The 19020-nt window shown below is 35.8% G+C and overlaps 1 protein-coding gene across 1 annotated transcript in view; it reads right to left on the bottom strand.

The window, feature by feature from the left end:
• The window catches only part of LOC107665732 (kit ligand-like), a 21157-nt gene extending 4678 nt beyond the window's left edge, over positions 1–16479 (bottom strand). The window contains exons 1-6 of the mRNA XM_016456741.1: positions 16222–16479; positions 4432–4539; positions 3811–3867; positions 3563–3718; positions 2655–2865; positions 684–719 (exon numbers count right to left, since the gene is read on the bottom strand). Coding sequence (XP_016312227.1) covers positions 684–719; positions 2655–2865; positions 3563–3718; positions 3811–3867; positions 4432–4539; positions 16222–16236 — 583 coding nt within the window. The 5' untranslated portion in view covers positions 16237–16479. The remainder of the gene's footprint in view (positions 1–683; positions 720–2654; positions 2866–3562; positions 3719–3810; positions 3868–4431; positions 4540–16221) is intronic.
• Positions 16480–19020: the final 2541 nt, after the last annotated feature.

The raw sequence follows: 19020 nt of genomic DNA on the forward strand, positions 1-19020 counted from the left end.
TCGGCTGGTTTTTCCCTGTATACGTCGATTGACAGATGTCTCGTCCAGTCAGCGGTGAGTAATCCCAAACCAATGGCGCTGTCTCAAACTATACCTACCTCTTCCGGTTTGTCTGATTTGTCGTTGTGTTTTCTGACTTGTTAATTTGTTTTCGGATTTGTCGTTGTGTTTTCTGACTTATTTTGTTTTCGAATTTGTCGTGTTTTCTGACGTCTTATAATGTTTTCTGAATTGTTGTTGTGCTTTCTGAATTGTTATTTTGTTTTTTAGACTTGCATTTGCGTTTGTAATTTGTTATTTTGTTTTCAGAATTGTGATTTGCTCTGCACTTCTCGGCCACCATAGTCAAGCCTCAAAAACTACAAAAAAGAACATAAAGTGGCCCAATACTTGTCTGCCAGCCTGGCATGAAATGTCGTTACTTTCAGCGGATATTTTCTGTTAATACAACACAAATCTCTTTGATTTTTGGAGCTTGACGGCCTTATTCCTTATTCATTTTCATCGTAAGAAAAACAGCAGTATCTCTTCTTGAGTTCCAGTGAAGAGATAAAAGTCATGAAGGTTTGGAACAACATGAGGGCAGGTAAATGATTTATTTACTTTTGTTTTTCATTTTTGGACCAGCTATCTCTTGGATGCATAGAGCAGTGATGACTGAAGACATTTATGTGATGACTCACCTTTTTCGGGGTCATCAGGCAAACCGTTACGTTTCTCTAGAGAAAGCCAGAAACAGAGAAGCATTAAAAGTCTCAGATAGAAACCATTCATTGTTAGACGCTTAAAAAGTCGGACACAATCTCCTTTTCTCTCCGCCCCATGAAAGATCTGATCTGTCCGCTTTTAGAAAGAAAGAGCTTGCGCTTGGGAAGATCTGAAGATTGCTCTGTAATCAACATGGTGACAATTGGACTTCGATTCTGCTCTCCCTTTCATGCCGTTCACTAGGGAGCGTCTCTTGGTTTTGAACCTCAGCTAAGACTCTGTCATAATAGCACTGACAAAAACATGTTGCCTCTCGTTTTGTCCAGCGGCTTCGTTTGAAAAGGCGTGGAACACACACACTCATTCACCCACACACACACACACACAACATGTGCAAAATTGCAACCAAAGCTGCCACAAGAGATATGATTTAAAAGCGGGTGTTAACATCTAAAACCTCAGTTGCAAATGGGCGGCCTTCCACAAACGACATTCTGCGGTTTCTCAATAGCTTCATTAAAAAGGACACAGACAACACTCCACAATGTGTAGACCATGCCTTCGCAAGGCCTATAAGACTGGTTATGACATGCACCTCACCATTTGTACTATGTTGCGCTGACGTTGTCAACGCTGTCGTAGTTGTCGTTACTGTTGTTTTTGTAGATGTGGGACACGGCGGGGGCTCGCAATCCTCGGCATCTCTTGACGAATTGGCAGTGTAGAAAAAGTCCTCCACAAATTCAAAATACTTTGCCGTAAGCCACATCTCATTTACGTAGTGACAATCGAATTCTAGCATTGAATCCTCCTGATGAATCAGAAAAAAATGGTTTCGATTTACAAGTGGATCATTTGTTGCAATGCTTTACTTAAAAATAATAAAAAAATGAATAGTTTTTTTTAAAACATTTTGAATAGAAATATGAATAAATAGAAAAAATTAATTATTCAAAATTAATAATAGTTTTATAAACCTTGCTCACTGGTTGCAATGTTACTTAAAACGAATACAAATAAATAGTTTAAAAAATAGTTTTAAATAAAAATATAAATTTAAGTAAAAAATAAAAGATATATATATATATATATACATTTTAATAATAAATATTCATTTTATAGAAATTATTTACAACTATAATTGAAAAAGAAATTAATAAAACCTTAATAAAACATACCAGATTTTGCACTGCTTTACAAGATGAATAGTTAGTTTCTTGTTCATCGGTTACAATGTTTTACTTCTAAATAAATAAATAAATCAATATTTTTATTTATTTTAAACTATTAAAAAAAAAGAAATTAGGGAACGTTGCAGATTGTACTGTTTTTTTCCAAATCGTTTTACAAAAGTTCCTCAGAGAAAGCCAGAAACAGAGAAGCATTAAAAGTCTCAGATAGAAACCGTTCATTGTTAGATGCTTAAAAAGTCAGAAACAATCTCCTTTTCTCTCCGCCCCATGAAAGATCTGATCTGTCCGCTTTTAGAAAGAAAGAGCTTGCGCTTGGGAAGATCTGAAGATTGCTCTGTAATCAACATGGTGACAATTGGACTTCGATTCTGCTCTCCCTTTCATGCCGTTCACTAGGGAGCGTCTCTTGGTTTTGAACCTCAGCTAAGACTCTGTCATAATAGCACTGACAAAAACATGTTGCCTCTCGTTTTGTCCAGCGGCTTCGTTTGAAAAGGCGTGGAACACACACACTCATTCACCCACACACACACACACACAACATGTGCAAAATTGCAACCAAAGCTGCCACAAGAGATATGATTTAAAAGCGGGTGTTAACATCTAAAACCTCAGTTGCAAATGGGCGGCCTTCCACAAACGACATTCTGCGGTTTCTCAATAGCTTCATTAAAAAGGACACAGACAACACTCCACAATGTGTAGACCATGCCTTCGCAAGGCCTATAAGACTGGTTATGACATGCACCTCACCATTTGTACTATGTTGCGCTGACGTTGTCAACGCTGTCGTAGTTGTCGTTACTGTTGTTTTTGTAGATGTGGGACACGGCGGGGGCTCGCAATCCTCGGCATCTCTTGACGAATTGGCAGTGTAGAAAAAGTCCTCCACAAATTCAAAATACTTTGCCGTAAGCCACATCTCATTTACGTAGTGACAATCGAATTCTAGCATTGAATCCTCCTGAAGAATCAGAAAAAATGGTTTCCATGTACAAGTGGATCATTTGTTGTGATGATTTACTTATAATAAAAATGAATAGTTTAAATAGAAATTTGAATAAATAGAAAAATAAATTATACAAAAATCAATTGTAATAATAAATATTCATTTAATAAAATATTTAAACTATTCTTGAAAAAAAAAAATCGTAAAACCTTAATAAAACATACCAGGTTTTGCACTGCTTTACAAATGAATGAATTATTTTTCCAAGTGGTTTTACAAACCTTGCCCATTGGCTGCAATTTTTACTTAAAAATAAGAAAAATAAACATTAAACAAAATTATAAAAATATAAATTTAAATAAAAATAAAAGATAAATATATACATTTTAATAATGAATATTAATTTTATATAATTTTTAAAAACATTTTATTGAAAAAGAAATGAATAAAACACACCATAAATAAATAAATAAATGTTTTTTTTTATTGAAGTCCGTTTAAACTATTTTTGATAATGAAATTAAGACCTAATTAAGACCTTTTGTACCGTTTTTTTTCCAAATCGTTTTACAAAAGTTCCTCAATTACTGTGTTATTTTTATAGCTGACAAGACAAACTTGTAACTCAAAACAAAACAAAACATACTAGATATGTCAAGATTTCTGCATGAAACACACTTGTTATTGTAATTACTTGGTTGAGGTAACTTACCAAGCCATGTCCAATGTGATACCGCATCTCTTGCAGTATTTGAACAAAAGTGCCTATATTATCTTTATTGGAGGATATGTTCCCAAACTTCTGTGCCAGGCCTTTTAAGCTCACCTCCAAGTGAAATACGTTTAGCTTCACCCAGCACATACCACTCTTGAAGAAAAACAAAAGACATTACTAGATTATCACCATGTTTGCTTTTATTACCGTGAACGATTCAATGAAACTGAATAATAACAACTCACCACTTCTTTAGGTATATAACGTAATGTAATCTTGTAGTCTTTTGGAATATTCTGTTTCTAATAGGAGAGAAGAAAAGCCGGTTCTAAGTGCCAAAAACTACAATGCACATGGTAATTTCATCATCGATAAAGATTCAAAAATTTAACTTTACCAGTATATAACCACAATGTAAACATGGAATTACTCTAATTTGCTTTATAACCTTGGCTAAGGTATAGCTATGGAAGCCGCAAACATATGTACTTCAAAAGATTTTAATGACTGGTTATTAACCTTTCAGCATATGGCACGCACGGTGATTTGGCATCATACTTCGTAAATATTTTGCTAAAGAAAAGCAAATGCCATTACACAACATGTTCCAACAAAGTGATAAACTCAATAATCCTTTCAGGTTGATGATCCTAAAAAGACTGTCTGGAGCGAAGCATTTGTTTTATGTATATGACTCTATTATCATACTTTGAACCACATGTCTGGGGCTTTCATTCCAACACACATGAAATAAATTTCAGCTCTTTCCCCCCAGAGCATCGGTAAATCAGCCTTCGCTGTTGTCTTTCACAAAATGCGCTGGGAAAAAAGCGGCACTGGAGAGATAAGAATGTCCGAGCTCTTACCAACAAATAAATTTTCTTGATGTCATCTGTAATGGGATTTCCTATTTCACTGGAATAGGCAGCAACTGTCATGTACAGCAATAAATGGACACAGGTGCATATCCAAATCTGAAAAACAAGAGGTAAAAGATCAGTCTAATTGATCGTATCGAAAATCTTGTAATAACACAGATCTGCTTGTGTCCTAATTTCTAAGCTCATTGTTTGGAGGAGTATTAGGCAAAACGGAAAATGTTTTCACTGCTATTTTGAGAACAACCGGGTCAGTTTTGATAGAATAAATGAGCGTTTTTGTCTAGCAAAGTCTCCTTCCCATCCGCCGCTATAAAGCTTGTTGTCCCATGGTGGCTTAGAGCTTAAAGCTTTTGCTCCCCTCTTCCCAGACCTGCGATTTGAGCTTGTTGCATAACATGAGGCAGATTTGCTCTTAACCCTGCTTACTAGGGTGATCCCAGACAAACAATGCATGAGCCTTGTCGGGAGAAACGGGCCAGCGATTGAAAGAGAGGGGGAGCGGAGCAGAGGTGAAGAGCAGACTCATCTGAGGACAGGCTGTTTAGCTGCGATATGCTCCGAGTGTGTAATTGCACAATTACAAAATTGATGCTCTGCATTTACATATTTTCAGAAATTAGGCTGGTTTTGGGATCACGTGACCACGATCGGATGCGTTTCTCGTGAGGCATTTACATTCAAAAGCAGCGACAGCACAATGTTTTTAAAGTCTCATTTTCAAAGTCAACATGAATGAAACTTTTCATGAATAATGTATGTTTCTGGTCTTATTCCCTGATAGCACACGTACATCTCGGAGACGTCTATTTGATGTCTGCATTTATATCTGCAAGACATATAAATTTATATCTGCATATGACATATATGAGAGTTTGCTCATCTGCAATACGTCTGTAGGACGTTTCCTTTTAGATGTCAAATAGACGTCTATTAGATGTCTTTAAGATGTTTATGATTTAGAATGGATGTAAAACTGACATCTGAAAGACGTCTCTCAGACGTTTGTAGACAGCAGATGCTTTCCAGATCAAAAGACCTTTAACAGACATCTTGCAGACGTACGTGTGCTATCTGGGTTGTAAAAGATTCATCAGTGTATGCTATTCCAAAGTTCAGTTTTACATTAAAATGTAATAATTTTCTTACATAATTTTGTGCAGACTGTTTAGCCGTTGTTTTAGCAAACTAGCATTCAATTTAGCTGTTGTTTTAGCAAACTTGCAGTCTAGTCTTTGTTTTAGCAAACTAGCATTCTGTTTAGCTGTTGTTTTAGTTCATTAACACTTTATTTATTCCTTTAGCAAACTATTTGCATATTACAGGGCTGTACGTTAACTTTTTTTTTCACATAGCACTGGTGCTACAGAGGTTGAAAGTTTTGTAGCACAGGCCAAAACGTTGTAGCACACGTATAAAACGTCTGTTATCATGTCTGAAAACAAACACAAGTAATGGAGTTCATCACTTAAACAGGCACTAATGTTCCATACAGAGCACAAAAAATACAAACCATCACAAAAATTGTTTTAGACAAAGTTTTCTTAATTTGCTAAAAATGCAAGAGTGCAGAAACATAACACCTCTTACACCTTAACAAAATATAAAATAAAAAACAATGGCAGACATTTTGGCAAAGTTAGCAAAGATAAAAATCTTTGTCATTATTTTATCTTTGTTATTAGAAAATAAGAAAATTTTTCAGGTACAGTATTTAGCAGTAAAATTCAAGAAATTGAATGTACAAATATTAAAATAAAACACTATATACACTGTGTTATGAACATGCAAAATTGTATCGCACCCGTGCTACAGTGGTAAATTTATGCATCGCACAGACCAGTTTTTTTGTAGCACGTGCGACATATATGTCGCACTGTACAGCCCTGTATTAGCACTTTATTTATTCATTTAGCAAACTAGCATTCTATTTCGCTATTGTTTTAACAAACTAGCATTCTGTTTAGCTATTGTTTTAGTAGCACTTTATTCCTATAGCAAACTAGCATTCTATTTTGCTGTTGTTTTAGCAAACTAGCATTCTGTTTAGCTATTGTTTTAGTAGCACTTTATTCCTATAGCAAACTAGCATTCTATTTTGCTGTTGTTTTAGCAAACTAGCATTCTGTTTAGCTATTGTTTTAGTAGCACTTTATTCCTATAGCAAACTAGCATTCTATTTTGCTGTTGTTTTAGCAAACTAGCATTCTGTTTAGCTATTGTTTTAGTAGCACTTTATTCCTATAGCAAACTAGCATTCTATTTTGCTGTTGTTTTAGCAAACTAGCATTCTGTTTAGCTATTGTTTTAGTAGCACTTTATTCCTATAGCAAACTAGCATTCTATTTTGCTGTTGTTTTAGCAAACTAGCATTCTGTTTAGCTATTGTTTTAGTAGCACTTTATTCCTATAGCAAACTAGCATTCTATTTTGCTGTTGTTTTAGCAAACTAGCATTCTGTTTAGCTATTGTTTTAGTAGCACTTTATTCCTATAGCAAACTAGCATTCTATTTTGCTGTTGTTTTAGCAAACTAGCATTCTGTTTAGCTATTGTTTTAGTATATTAGCACTTTATTTATTCCTTTAGCAACTAGCATTCTATTTCGCTGTTGTTTTAGCAAACTAGCATTCTGTTTAGCTATTGTTTGAGTATATTAGCACTTTATTTATTCCTTTAGCAAACTAGCATTCTATTTCGCTGTTGTTTTAGCAAACCAGCATTCTGTTTCACTGTTGTTTTAGCAAACTAGCATTCTGTTTAGCTATTGTTTTAGTAAATTAGCACTTTATTTATTCCTTTAGCAAACTAGCATTATATTTTGCTGTTGTTTTAGCAAACTAGCATTCTATTTAGCCATGTTTTAGCAAACTAGTATTCTATTTAGCTGTTATTTTAGCAAAATAACATTTTATGTAGCTGTTATTTTAGCAAACTAGCATTTCATTAGGTATTGTTTTAGCAAGCTAGCATTCTATTTGGCTGTTGTTTTAGCAACCTAGCTTTCTATTTACCTGCTGTTTTAAAAAACTAGCATTCTATTTAGCCATTGTTTTAGTAAGTTAACATTCTATTTAACTGCTATTTTTGCAAACTAGCATTCTGTTTAGCCGTTGTTTTAACAAACTAGCTTTTAGCTCCATGCTGGTACAAAATGTCCACTTTTTATTGTTCAAAATAAAACTAAATAAAATCGCCCACTAAGCTTTTTCTCATTAGTGGATATCCTGATTCTCTCAGAATGTCACATTAAGTAAAATATTTTGCAAACCACAATTTACTTTGACTTTAAAAGTCAAAGACATTTATAAAATGCAAAGCTAGTGACAGGATATTCAAGAAAAAATCTTAAAAACTCAATATACCAAACATATTTCACCTAATTATGAATGATTGGAGTAGGGGTGCTTCAAAGGTGATGAATTTACAAACTGAATAAAAACAGTATAAAAGTTAATGCTAGGCAGGTCATAAGCTTTTAAAGCAAATCTACAAATGTATAATATATAGCCTAATAAATGATGCAATAGTTTTGATTTCCCCATTACGAGTTTCCAAAATGTATCTTCTTTCCAACCAGCTCTTCTAAAAATATTCTTCCTGGTTAAACAGGGCATGTTTATTTGCATCGAACTATAAATAAGACTGGCCTCATGTAAATGCTTAGGTCTTGCTTTGAATGAATGGATTGCAATATATAATTCAAAGTAAACAATGCTAGTACACATGGCGGCATCTGGAATTTAGTATGCACTCAAACAAGCAGTTAATCTATTGCGAGTATTTCAGACAGCATCACCAGGGACTGTAGAGATCTCTTGCGTCTTGTGAACCAGATGAGGATTTGTTGAAATTTGATGAATGAAACAACACATGGAAGCCCAGATGTTTCATTGGTTATATTATCCATAATTTGACTTCCTTCAAGACTTTAAAGTACCTTCATAGCCAAGAACTATGATTTCAGCAAGTACTTTGGACACAACAACAACCATCTGTCTGTCTCCTATTTAAACGTCAACAATTCAAACTCACTTGTGCTCAAATTCAGCTCTAACTGCCATAAATCAATAGACTGTAAGCAAAGCCAACCACTCAACTGATCAACTGAACAACATGTTACTCCCAAACCATTGGCACGAGCTGCCTACATAGGCAGCTTTTAAGGCATTATAGGTGTGTGAAGGTGCAGGCATCTCCTAAATGCTGTCTCCTATAATACGTGGTAAATTGTAGAGTATATAGTTACATATTAGTGAACCCTATCCCAGAATGCACTAAAATTAGCTTTGTCTATAACTCATTTATCAAGTAAATACAAAATAAAAATTAATTGCTACCCGATATATCACAAATGCAACTTTGTTTCTCATAATTGTGCCTCAATGCCACAATTGCAATTATTTTCCTCATAACTGCAACTTCATTTCCTGCAATGTTACTCTACACACCACATTTTCTCCCTCATAATTACAACTGCATATCCTGCAACACGACCTTGTTTATCATAATTGTGACTTTATATCTCACAATGTGCCCCTATATTATATCGCAACTTCAATTTTTTCCCCACATAACTGCGACTTTATATCCTGCAGTGTGACTTTATAACTCACAAATGCGACTGTTTCTCATAATTGTGATCTTGTATTTCACAATGTGACTTTGCATCTATGACGTGCAAATGCAACTTTTTTCCTCGTAACAGCGTCTTAATATCCCGCAACTTTATATCTCACAATTGCAGCTTTGTTTCTCACAATTATAAAGTCACATTGCAGATATAAAGTCACAGAGACATAAATTTTGTCAGGCTTTGATAGGACATTGTACAGACTGCTGTATTATAAACACAAAGAAATCTTGAAAGTGTTAGCTTGCTACAACACGTCAAATGAGAGGTCACTTTCATTTAGCCAGACAAAGGAGATGTGAAGCAGAGCAAGATCTCATTATGGCTGACTATGAGCTGGACTGACCACCAGCAGAGAGAAAAAGAGAGCGACAACTCAACCCTCCCTTTTGAACATCATGTTAACAGCAGCTCTCAGGGGGCAGTCGTGAACTAATGGATAGAGAGTCTCACGTCCAGCAGGAATTGTAGGTGGGGGGGGGACTGAATGTACAGTGCTCTCTTCAACCCGCAATACCACAACTGAGGTGAAACCTATGGCGTCATTTTAATGACAAATGTCGAGAGCGCATTATTGTAGTGTGAAAGCACATTAATACAATGCGCGAACGCGGATTTCCTTTGCTCTCGCACAAAACCGGACTTAAAACATGGCTCCTCTCACACAAACTGTGTCCTGTGCACTCTCAAATCTCTCTGTGCTCATGCGCTATAGATATTAATTCTTTTCGCACCTGAATTAAATGTTGTCAAAAGTTATCAACCAATGAGATTTGCGAGTGCACAGGACACAGTTTGAGTGAGAGGAGACAAGTTTTAAGTGCACGCACTCTCTCCGGGAGAGAGCAGCGTCTATCGGAGCGCGCGCGTCCGGTTTTGTGCGAGAGCAAAGGAAATCCGCGCTCGCGCATTGTATTAATGTGCTTTCGCGCTACAATAATGCGCTCTCGACATTTGTCATTAAAATAACGCCATAGAAACCCTTGAGCAAGGCACCGTACCCCCAACTGCTCCCCGGGTGCTGCAGCAATATGGCTGCCCACTGGCATACTTGGCCACACGTCACTTCACTCACTCACTCACTCTCTTGACTAGAGATCATTGCCAGAGTCATGCTGACCAGACTTTGCTGGCTAATGCTGACTTTGATCACTAGGGTTTATTAACTTTGCAAGCTCCCCAGACGCACATACAAGCTCATTCTGAACAATGTACCATTCACTACATAATCTTATTAGCGAAAACAGAGCACATGGTGCCAAAAAAAACGTCTAGTCATCTATCTTCCTTCTTTTCATCTTTTCACAGTCTATATTACGATATCTCATGGTGTATATATATATATATATATATATATATATATATATATATATATATATATATATATATATATATATATATATATATATATATATATATATATATATATATATATATATATATATATATATATATATATATATATATATATATATATATATATATATATATATATATATATATATATATATATATATATATATATATATATATCAGTCTTAACACTTCAAAAACAGGCAGAATCCTGATGACTGATATTAGCTAGCCTATGAGACAAATGCTAACACTACATGCTAACGTAGCTACATGGAAAAAGCTGAAAGATGTGAGAAAAACAATACCGTCTCTTAGTTTTGATTACAAAAAGTGACCAGATGTGTGTCTGGAAGGCAGTTTTGTAAAGCCATGTGATCTACTTACGCAGGCCAGAGTAGCAAGAGGACAAATATCAGCAGCCGGAAAACTAGCATAATCATTTCAGACTTAGTTGAATAGCCAGCGACCAGTATCCACTCAAAAACTACTCAAATTAAATTTGCTTCCGCAAATTGCACTCTGTCTGCCCGTGTCCATTCAGGTGCACTTTACAAACCTCTGGCTAACCAAATAAACACTAGCTAAAGATGCTATCAAATGTCCCAAAGAATATATATGCTTTCTCATGTTGCCAAGAATGTCAAATTCTTCCACGGCAGCCATGACTCTACTCTTCTGTGGATCGTATTGATTATTTCTTCAATGGGGTTAGTCAGTAAAGTCAAAATCATTGGGTGCTGCTAAGCATCTCAAACCAAAGGAAACAATAGGAAAAGACGTAGCGGATTTATACTAGCTAGGGTAACATCGATTACGCTGCAATGTCCTCTGATGAGTGTTTGAATAGAGGGCAACATGCCACAGGAGCCCAATGAAATATGAACTGGCAATTTTATAGCTAATTTAAAGGGAGTCTATGGACTGGGTGGGAGCAAAAATTACAATAGCCTGTGCTGGAGGGAGGCCTTGATCAGGAACTAACCAAGACAAGTAGATATGCTAATGGAACCCACCCAACACTTTGATGAGAACGCTGAGAAAATGATTTCTGAGAGAAAAGAAATGCAAAGATATTATCGCGAAATGATTCATTTTCAATCGCTAATTGAGCCAGGCATTGAAAAGCTACTCGAAGTAAACCAATTTCTGCAATAAAACAACAGACAAATGGAACACATAATAGAGAAACAATAGAAAACTAATGAGAATCATATTATACGTTAGGAGTTTAATTTTATTGACATATTCAATTTTAAGAGTGCGCCAATGAAAGCAAGAGATTTATTTGCCGGTCCAGTGATTTAATTTTTATCATTGGGTTCAATTCACTTTAGAGAGTCCATTATACAATTAAGCTCTTTCCAAACACAGATGAAGTTTCACCCTTTATTGTGAATCCGCTATTGAAAACCTTTTTATTTGGACTAGGCTTAACAGTGTCAAAGCCAGGTGTGTGTCAAATGCTATGTAAGGAATAAAAGGATATGGAAACAACGTAAACAGGTAAACAGGCCTAATGGAATGGTGTTGCTGATAATGTTCAGCTAAATTATGGTGCAACCCTGCATTCCTCTTTCTGGTATTTTATCTCTGGAAAGGCTTGCTAGACTTATTTCAAACCACATATTTATGTATTAACTTATTAATGTTCCAACTGTGTTTGGATTACTCGGTAATCTATTTAGTATGTAGTGAACTTCTGCTTATTTCTTTAATCTGTGTAAAACTCTAAACTCCACAAGTTTTGAGTCTTTACAGCACAAAATGAATAATCTGATATGACAAAATCTGATTTATGGATCATAAACATTGTTAGACTTAGACACAACAACACACTGTTGCATATCTTCAGTCCAAACAGGAAACAAAAAATAATTACATAACAAAACCATTCCTAGTAAAATCCAGAAAATGGTGTTACTAATTGCCTTTGATTATACGCTCCAGATTTATCCATCAAATATTAATCCTTTATTAAACATTTTGTTTTTCATAGTGCTTTTGGTATAGTTTTGTTTTGTACATTAACCTATGGCTTTCTATGTTACAGTGATTTTTACCATTGTAAGGGAGGAAAGAACCCTCTTGTCTTATCACTACTACAATGACTACTCACTTTCTCACTTTTTTAGTGACTTTCGTCCAGATATTTTTCAGAAGTTTAGATTTTTTTATAATCTTTTAAAAGAGTTATCTACACATAGTATGTATATAACAGAAAAAGACAATGGTACATGACAGACAATTTATGAGGGAATTGATGGACAACCAATCCCATAAAACTGTGTGAATAATGCAATCCATCTGAGTTTTCTGCAGTGGCGGCTCCAGGATTTTTTTGTTGGGGGTGCTGAGGGGGGGCTTAACAGTTCAAAGGGGGTGCTAAAAAACTAATTAAATTGAGTGAAAGTAATGAGCCTAAGCTTCAGCTATCTAAATAGCATGCAAATTCAGCCACCTTGTGTTTTTTATATACAGCAGCTTTAAAAAAGGCACATTTTACATTTTTTCTGTGGTATTAAACTTCTCATATGCCACTGTTATTAGTAATATAACTTCTAATGACAACTGCCAAATATGACACTTACAAATTAATACAATTTATGAACGCACATAGAAAAGACAGAAAGTAGGGAGTTTTGTATTTTTTCATTATTTTATTTTATTGTTTTTTTTTTTACACATCTATTTAGTCATTTTTTCTGACCATCAAGTGTCAGTCACTCTCAATGCCAACTGGCAGGAAAACATGGTAAATTCTATCCATTTTTTAACGATAGATAAAGTGCCGCGATAACCTCCCGGTGCTGAGATGCGTCGTATCATGTGTCGACGATAGCCAGAGATATTGTCAAAAGCATCAAAAATTGGCAATATTAAGAGGATTTATCATTTCCAATTATTGTAGGCTTGTTACATTCTTCTTATTATTAGGCCTATTATTATTATTATTATTATTATTATTATTATTATTAGGTTACTTTTATTATTAAATTACATGAAATTATTGCCCCGAAATAATTTCATAGCGCGCATGACGCGCTGTCCTCATTGAAAATGTTTTTAAAAAGCAAAAAAAAACAAAAAAAAAACAGGTGTATTAATTTATACAATGAATTATAGACCTATTATTAAAATTATTAACACTGCAGTCATCAATGAAAATTAAGAGCAGCTTTATTTCGTAGCCTACACCTATTTTCAATAGCAATTTTCTATAGCCCCGTCAAGCCCCGCTCTAGCGCCGCCACTGGTTTTCTGTCTTCTTAATTTATTTTCTTATCAGAACACATTAATGCTGTCTTTAATCCTGTAATGCAGCAACATCTCATATGAACTAACATTTAATATTTAGCCAAATAAGACTTCTCCAGAGTAACAGAACATTGCTTAAGGATTGTGGATTATGTTACTTCAGGTATTTTTTTATTTATTTTTTTAATAAAGTTAACTTTATTAAACTTACCCACAAGCATATGCCATTGTTTCACAACCTTGTAGTTTGTTCTAGCAGTCTTGAAAGATTTATGTTATCACTAAAACCAGTTTTGAAGACTGTGAATAGGATTACTGTTTAAATTGCGTCTGTAGCTCATTTCATTTGTTGTAGCTTAAGTGCTATTATACATGTCTTCACTTTTCCATGTCTAATTTCAGAGGCTAAACATAGGCTACAAATCACATTTGTACATTAAATTCAGGCCATGCACAAGAATGTCAACTGCATGTATAGCTGCACTTTCACAGCATTTCTAAAACGAAATCTTCCAGGAAAGAACTGTGTTGAACTATGCGCTTATTGAGAACAAACCAGACAGAAATCGGGTATTACCTATGAAGAGGAAATGCTGAAAAATACCAAGGTTTCACCTACTTCAAGATTGCTAGTTTTTGATGCGCAACACTTCCTCATTGTCAAATAGCACAAACTGTCGCTAACTTATTTTTGCCTTTGGGCTTGGCATATGATTGAAGGCGTTTTGCTTTCATGCAAGATGTTTCACATAATTGAGCCTCAGTTTTGGCAAAGGGGTCGATGTATGTCACGGGTGACGGTAAAGAGCTGTACAATTAGTTCAATGATTATTCACGTACTAGGTTTGGTTTCTTAACTGCAGAATACTGTACACCGAATTGAAGGTGTTCACACAACACTTTCCTCATACATTAAATGATCTCCAATAGATTAACCACAAAAATCAAATGACTCAGAAATCAAAACTGTCACGTGTATAGTATGAGCGAGCTTCTTATGTTTACAAATGATTAACTTTATTTAACTTTAGGTTGTAAGTAAGACAAGGTTACAAGCACTGAGATTTGAATACAGCGGCAGGTGTGTCAAAGCCAATAAATGTAGGCTACTTTCAAAACCGCCAAAGTTAAACATAAATTATGTGTGCTTAAGAATAAAGTGCTTTATTGAAGCATATATATGCGAATGCTCTAACATTTTGAGGTGACATGCTTATGGGAGACCAGAGTTCAAATCAAGCCTCAAACGTTTTGCCATCCTGGTCTGTAATCTGTCCTCTCTCTTCTTTATGTTCTGCTTCTCTATTACTGTCTATCAATAAAATAGCAAAAATGCACCACAAATAAATCAAGTCTTTAAAAAACATGTCTTGGTGAGCACCACATGCCAATTTATCATCGTAAAACTGCTTACTCCCAGCAAGAGGTAATTCAAATTCCCAGCAGGGCTAAGAAGGTGCAAGGTGAATGACTTCTGTCTCTTCATACATCAATATAAACTATGTATTATTGAAATCTGAGTATATTTACAACATGGCAAATGTTCATAATTTACAGTACCTAAAAGGTAAGGGAAGGGAAGCATTAGTACGTGATGCTGCCTGTTAGAAAAGCCTGGTGCATTTCGAGTATCCCCGCAGTTAATGAAAGCCATTTCCCCTGTATTATTTCCCGTTGTACAACATTTCCAAGACGGTGAGTAATGTACCAAGAAGATCTAGTTCGTACAAAATATATACGCATGTAAATGTTTCGCGTTAACCACTTGCATAAACGTCCAAAGGTCGTGTCGTTTTATCAGTGTTAATTTACTCTTATCTGCCGTTTCGAGGACTTCATATTTATCGATCATGTTTTAATAGTCATATTGTTCACATATATCATCGAGAGGACACCACAGATCATCGAAGACAAAATATTCTCTTGTTAAACGACAACGAAAGCTGATGTTGACCAGATCGAAGTATGCACGTCTCACCACATCGTAAAACATTTGAACCAACTAAAATAGAATACTTAAGCTTGATTCTTTTTTTAAAGTCGCACTTCTTTTAACCATTTCTGGTTTAAACTCCGAAAATTCAAATTGAGTAGAAATGACGAAAAATGGATGTGACAAGTTAAATGGATGGAAACCAACACGCTGTTACAGTATAATAACGTTCACCTCAGCGAAATCAAAGCATGTTTGTGGTAGCCTACTTGACGACAAGGGTCACGTTCATTTTAAATAATAAACTATTATGTAGCTAGTCCTTCCACACCCCCACCAACTAATTAAGTGCGCGTAATTGCGCGCCTTCGTGCGCATTTAGCGTCTTAAAATACTTAAAAGGTCAACGATGCGAGAAAGTCTTTTCAGACTGTCGCATCAATATGTTGTGATATAAAACACGCTACCGTGTTCATTTACATTTCCCCCAGTTACGCTCTGCAGACAGCGCATTTTTGCAAGCGCACGTAGCAAAACACTAAAGCAAATCACATGTGATTCACGCTAAATTACTCGCGTCAAAGCAAAATCCGTTCACTTACGTTTGACTTCTTCATATGGAACGAGAGGAGTAACTCCAATGTCAGTGAAACCCTATTTTATCTTACTTCGGCGGGCAGGGAAAGGGTTCTTTTCATCCCAAAGGTACATATCCAAAATCATCATAAAGTAGAATCCAAGTCGGGAGGGAAAGAAAGTCACCGAAATTTGCGTAATGACGGTAAGTATCCAGGTAGACGCTTCATACCGCACGATGGTGAACGGGAGGCTGCGGAAGGAATCAAGAGTTTTTTCCCTAGAGCAAACCCTTTTTATCGTGTGACTTCAGCGCACTCCCGCCCACCCCAGTTTCTCTCGATCGTCTGCCCTGGGTCTCACTCAGACGATTTCACAATCACCATCCAAACGTCCAAACTGAGATTTATATGATGGCAATGTTTTTCTGCTAATTTTCGCAGGATGGAGTCGCTTGTTTACGGCTTGTCGTGACTGCAAATAGTTTGTTTTGCAGAGAAAAAGTCCCCGGCGCTGGCCTGCTTTTGCCTTGAGACGTTGAAGAAATGCTTAGTGATTGTTGATATCGTTCTGGAAAACGTTCCATCACGGACGTGCACGTTTAATCCATCTTATTCCTGTTCTAACTATATATGAAAACGTCTCAACTATGACGAAGAACGAAACAAAGCTTTGGTTTGGCTTAATTGGATTTTGTTATTATGTTATTATGGAAACATAAGAAATGAAGCGCAGCTGACCATTCAAAGTTTCTCGAACGGAAAATGTAGTGAAAACCAGCAGCCGCTGTGTCATCTTCACGCGAAGGATCTTTGGTGGTTTCATATTGCACATACTTGACATTTGATCAAATATGCGAATCAAATGTGTTCGAATCCCACGTGTTTGACTTTTCTGTTTCATTTGTGGTCGAATATGACAGACCTGCGCGAACACTGAGGTAAACAGTGACATCTACAGCAGTACAGTAGCCTACAATAAGAGAGACAGGTAAACTTTGCCACATTTTAAAAAATATGTTACCCTCTAGGCAAGGAGAAATTAGATGGAGGCAAAACCAGTAAGCAACAGGACATTTCAAATAAAATATGAGCTAAAAATGAAGAAAAAGAAATGCACTATTCCAAAAGTCAATTTTTGCTGCAGACAGGAAAGATTTAAAAGATTGTAATGAAACAAATTTCTCATTTGCATCTCTCACAGGCAGCTCATGGCTCCTTTTTAAATATTTCATCACATGACAAAATTGTGCATGTTTCCTAGATAGGGGTGACACTCACTACTCGTTCAAAAGTTTCAATGTGGAAAATTGAAAGTACAGAATGTATCTCTTTCAGTTCATATAACTAATTTGTTGATATAGATGTGAATATGCCTCTAACTTCACCAATTAAATTTGCAAATATTATTTGTCTCACCTGTTCATGAATGAGCCAGTGGAAGGACCACCACCTGGACAGGTAACAATGCATACATTTATGTCACTATATATTTAAGAAGGGCCTATCTAGCTGTTATTGAAAAAAATAAATGTTTACAAATTATTTTAAAAGTTAAATAAGAATGTTAATCTATGTCAAAGCAAATATATAATAATATCATATCATATAATGTTTGGTCTTTTGAAACCCTAAAAATATTATACTTTTCTCTTAATAAATCTATATACAGTGGTGTGAAAAAGTGTTGGCCCCCTTCCTGATTTCGTATTTTTTTGCATGTTTGTCACACTTTGTTTTTTCAGATCATCAAACAAATTTAAATATTAGTCAAAGATAACACAAGTAAACACAACATGCAGTTTTTAAATGAAGGTTTTTATTATTAAGGGAAAACAAAATCCAAAACTACATGGCCCTGTGTGAAGAAGTGTTTGCCCCCCTGTTAAAACTGGTTTATCACACCTGAGTTCAATTTCTCTAGCCACAGCCAGGCCTGATTACTGCCACACCTGTTCGCAATCAAGAAATCTCTTAAATAGGACCTGCCTGACAAAGTGAAGTAGACCAAAAGATCCTCAAAAGCTAGACATCATGCCGAGATCCAAAGAAATTCAGAAACAAATGAGAAAGAAAGTAATTGAGATCTATCAGTCTGGAAAAGGTTATAAAGCCATTTCTAAAGCTTTGGGACTCCAGCGAACCACAGTAAGAGCCATTATTCACAAATGGCAAAAACAACCTTCCCAGGAGTGGCCGGCTGACCAAAATTACCCCAAGAGCACAGCGACGACTCATCCAAGAGGTCACAAAAGACCCCACAACAACATCCAAAGAACTGCAGGCCTCACTTGCCTCAGTTAAGGGCCATCTGTTCGTGACCTCAAGCTGAAGCGAACTTGGGTTCTGCAGCAGGACAATGATCCAAAACACACCAGCAAGTCCACCTCTGAATGGCTGAAGAAAAACAAAATGAAGACTTTGGAGTGGCCTAGTCAAAGTCCTGACCTGAATCCTATTGAGATGCTGTGGCATGACCTTAAAAAGGCGGTTCATGCTCGAAAACCCTCCAATGTGGCTGAATTACAACAATTCTGCATAGATGAGTGGACCAAAATTCCTCCACAGCGCTGTAACAGACTCATTGCAAGTTATCGCAAACGCTTGATTGCAGTTGTTGCTGCTAAGGGTGGCCCAACCAGTTATTAGGTTTAGGGGGCAAACACTTTTTCACACAGGGCCATGTAGTTTTGGATTTTGTTTTCCCTTAATAATAAAAACCTTCATTTAAAAACTGCATGTTGTGTTCACTTGTGTTATCTTTTACTAATATTTAAATTTGTTTGATGATCTGAAACATTAAAGTGTGACAAACATGCAAAAAAA

The sequence above is a fragment of the Sinocyclocheilus anshuiensis genome, unplaced genomic scaffold (genome assembly GCF_001515605.1).
Source record: "Sinocyclocheilus anshuiensis isolate Anshui unplaced genomic scaffold, SAMN03320099.WGS_v1.1 scaffold840, whole genome shotgun sequence".
Taxonomy (NCBI): domain Eukaryota; kingdom Metazoa; phylum Chordata; class Actinopteri; order Cypriniformes; family Cyprinidae; genus Sinocyclocheilus; species Sinocyclocheilus anshuiensis.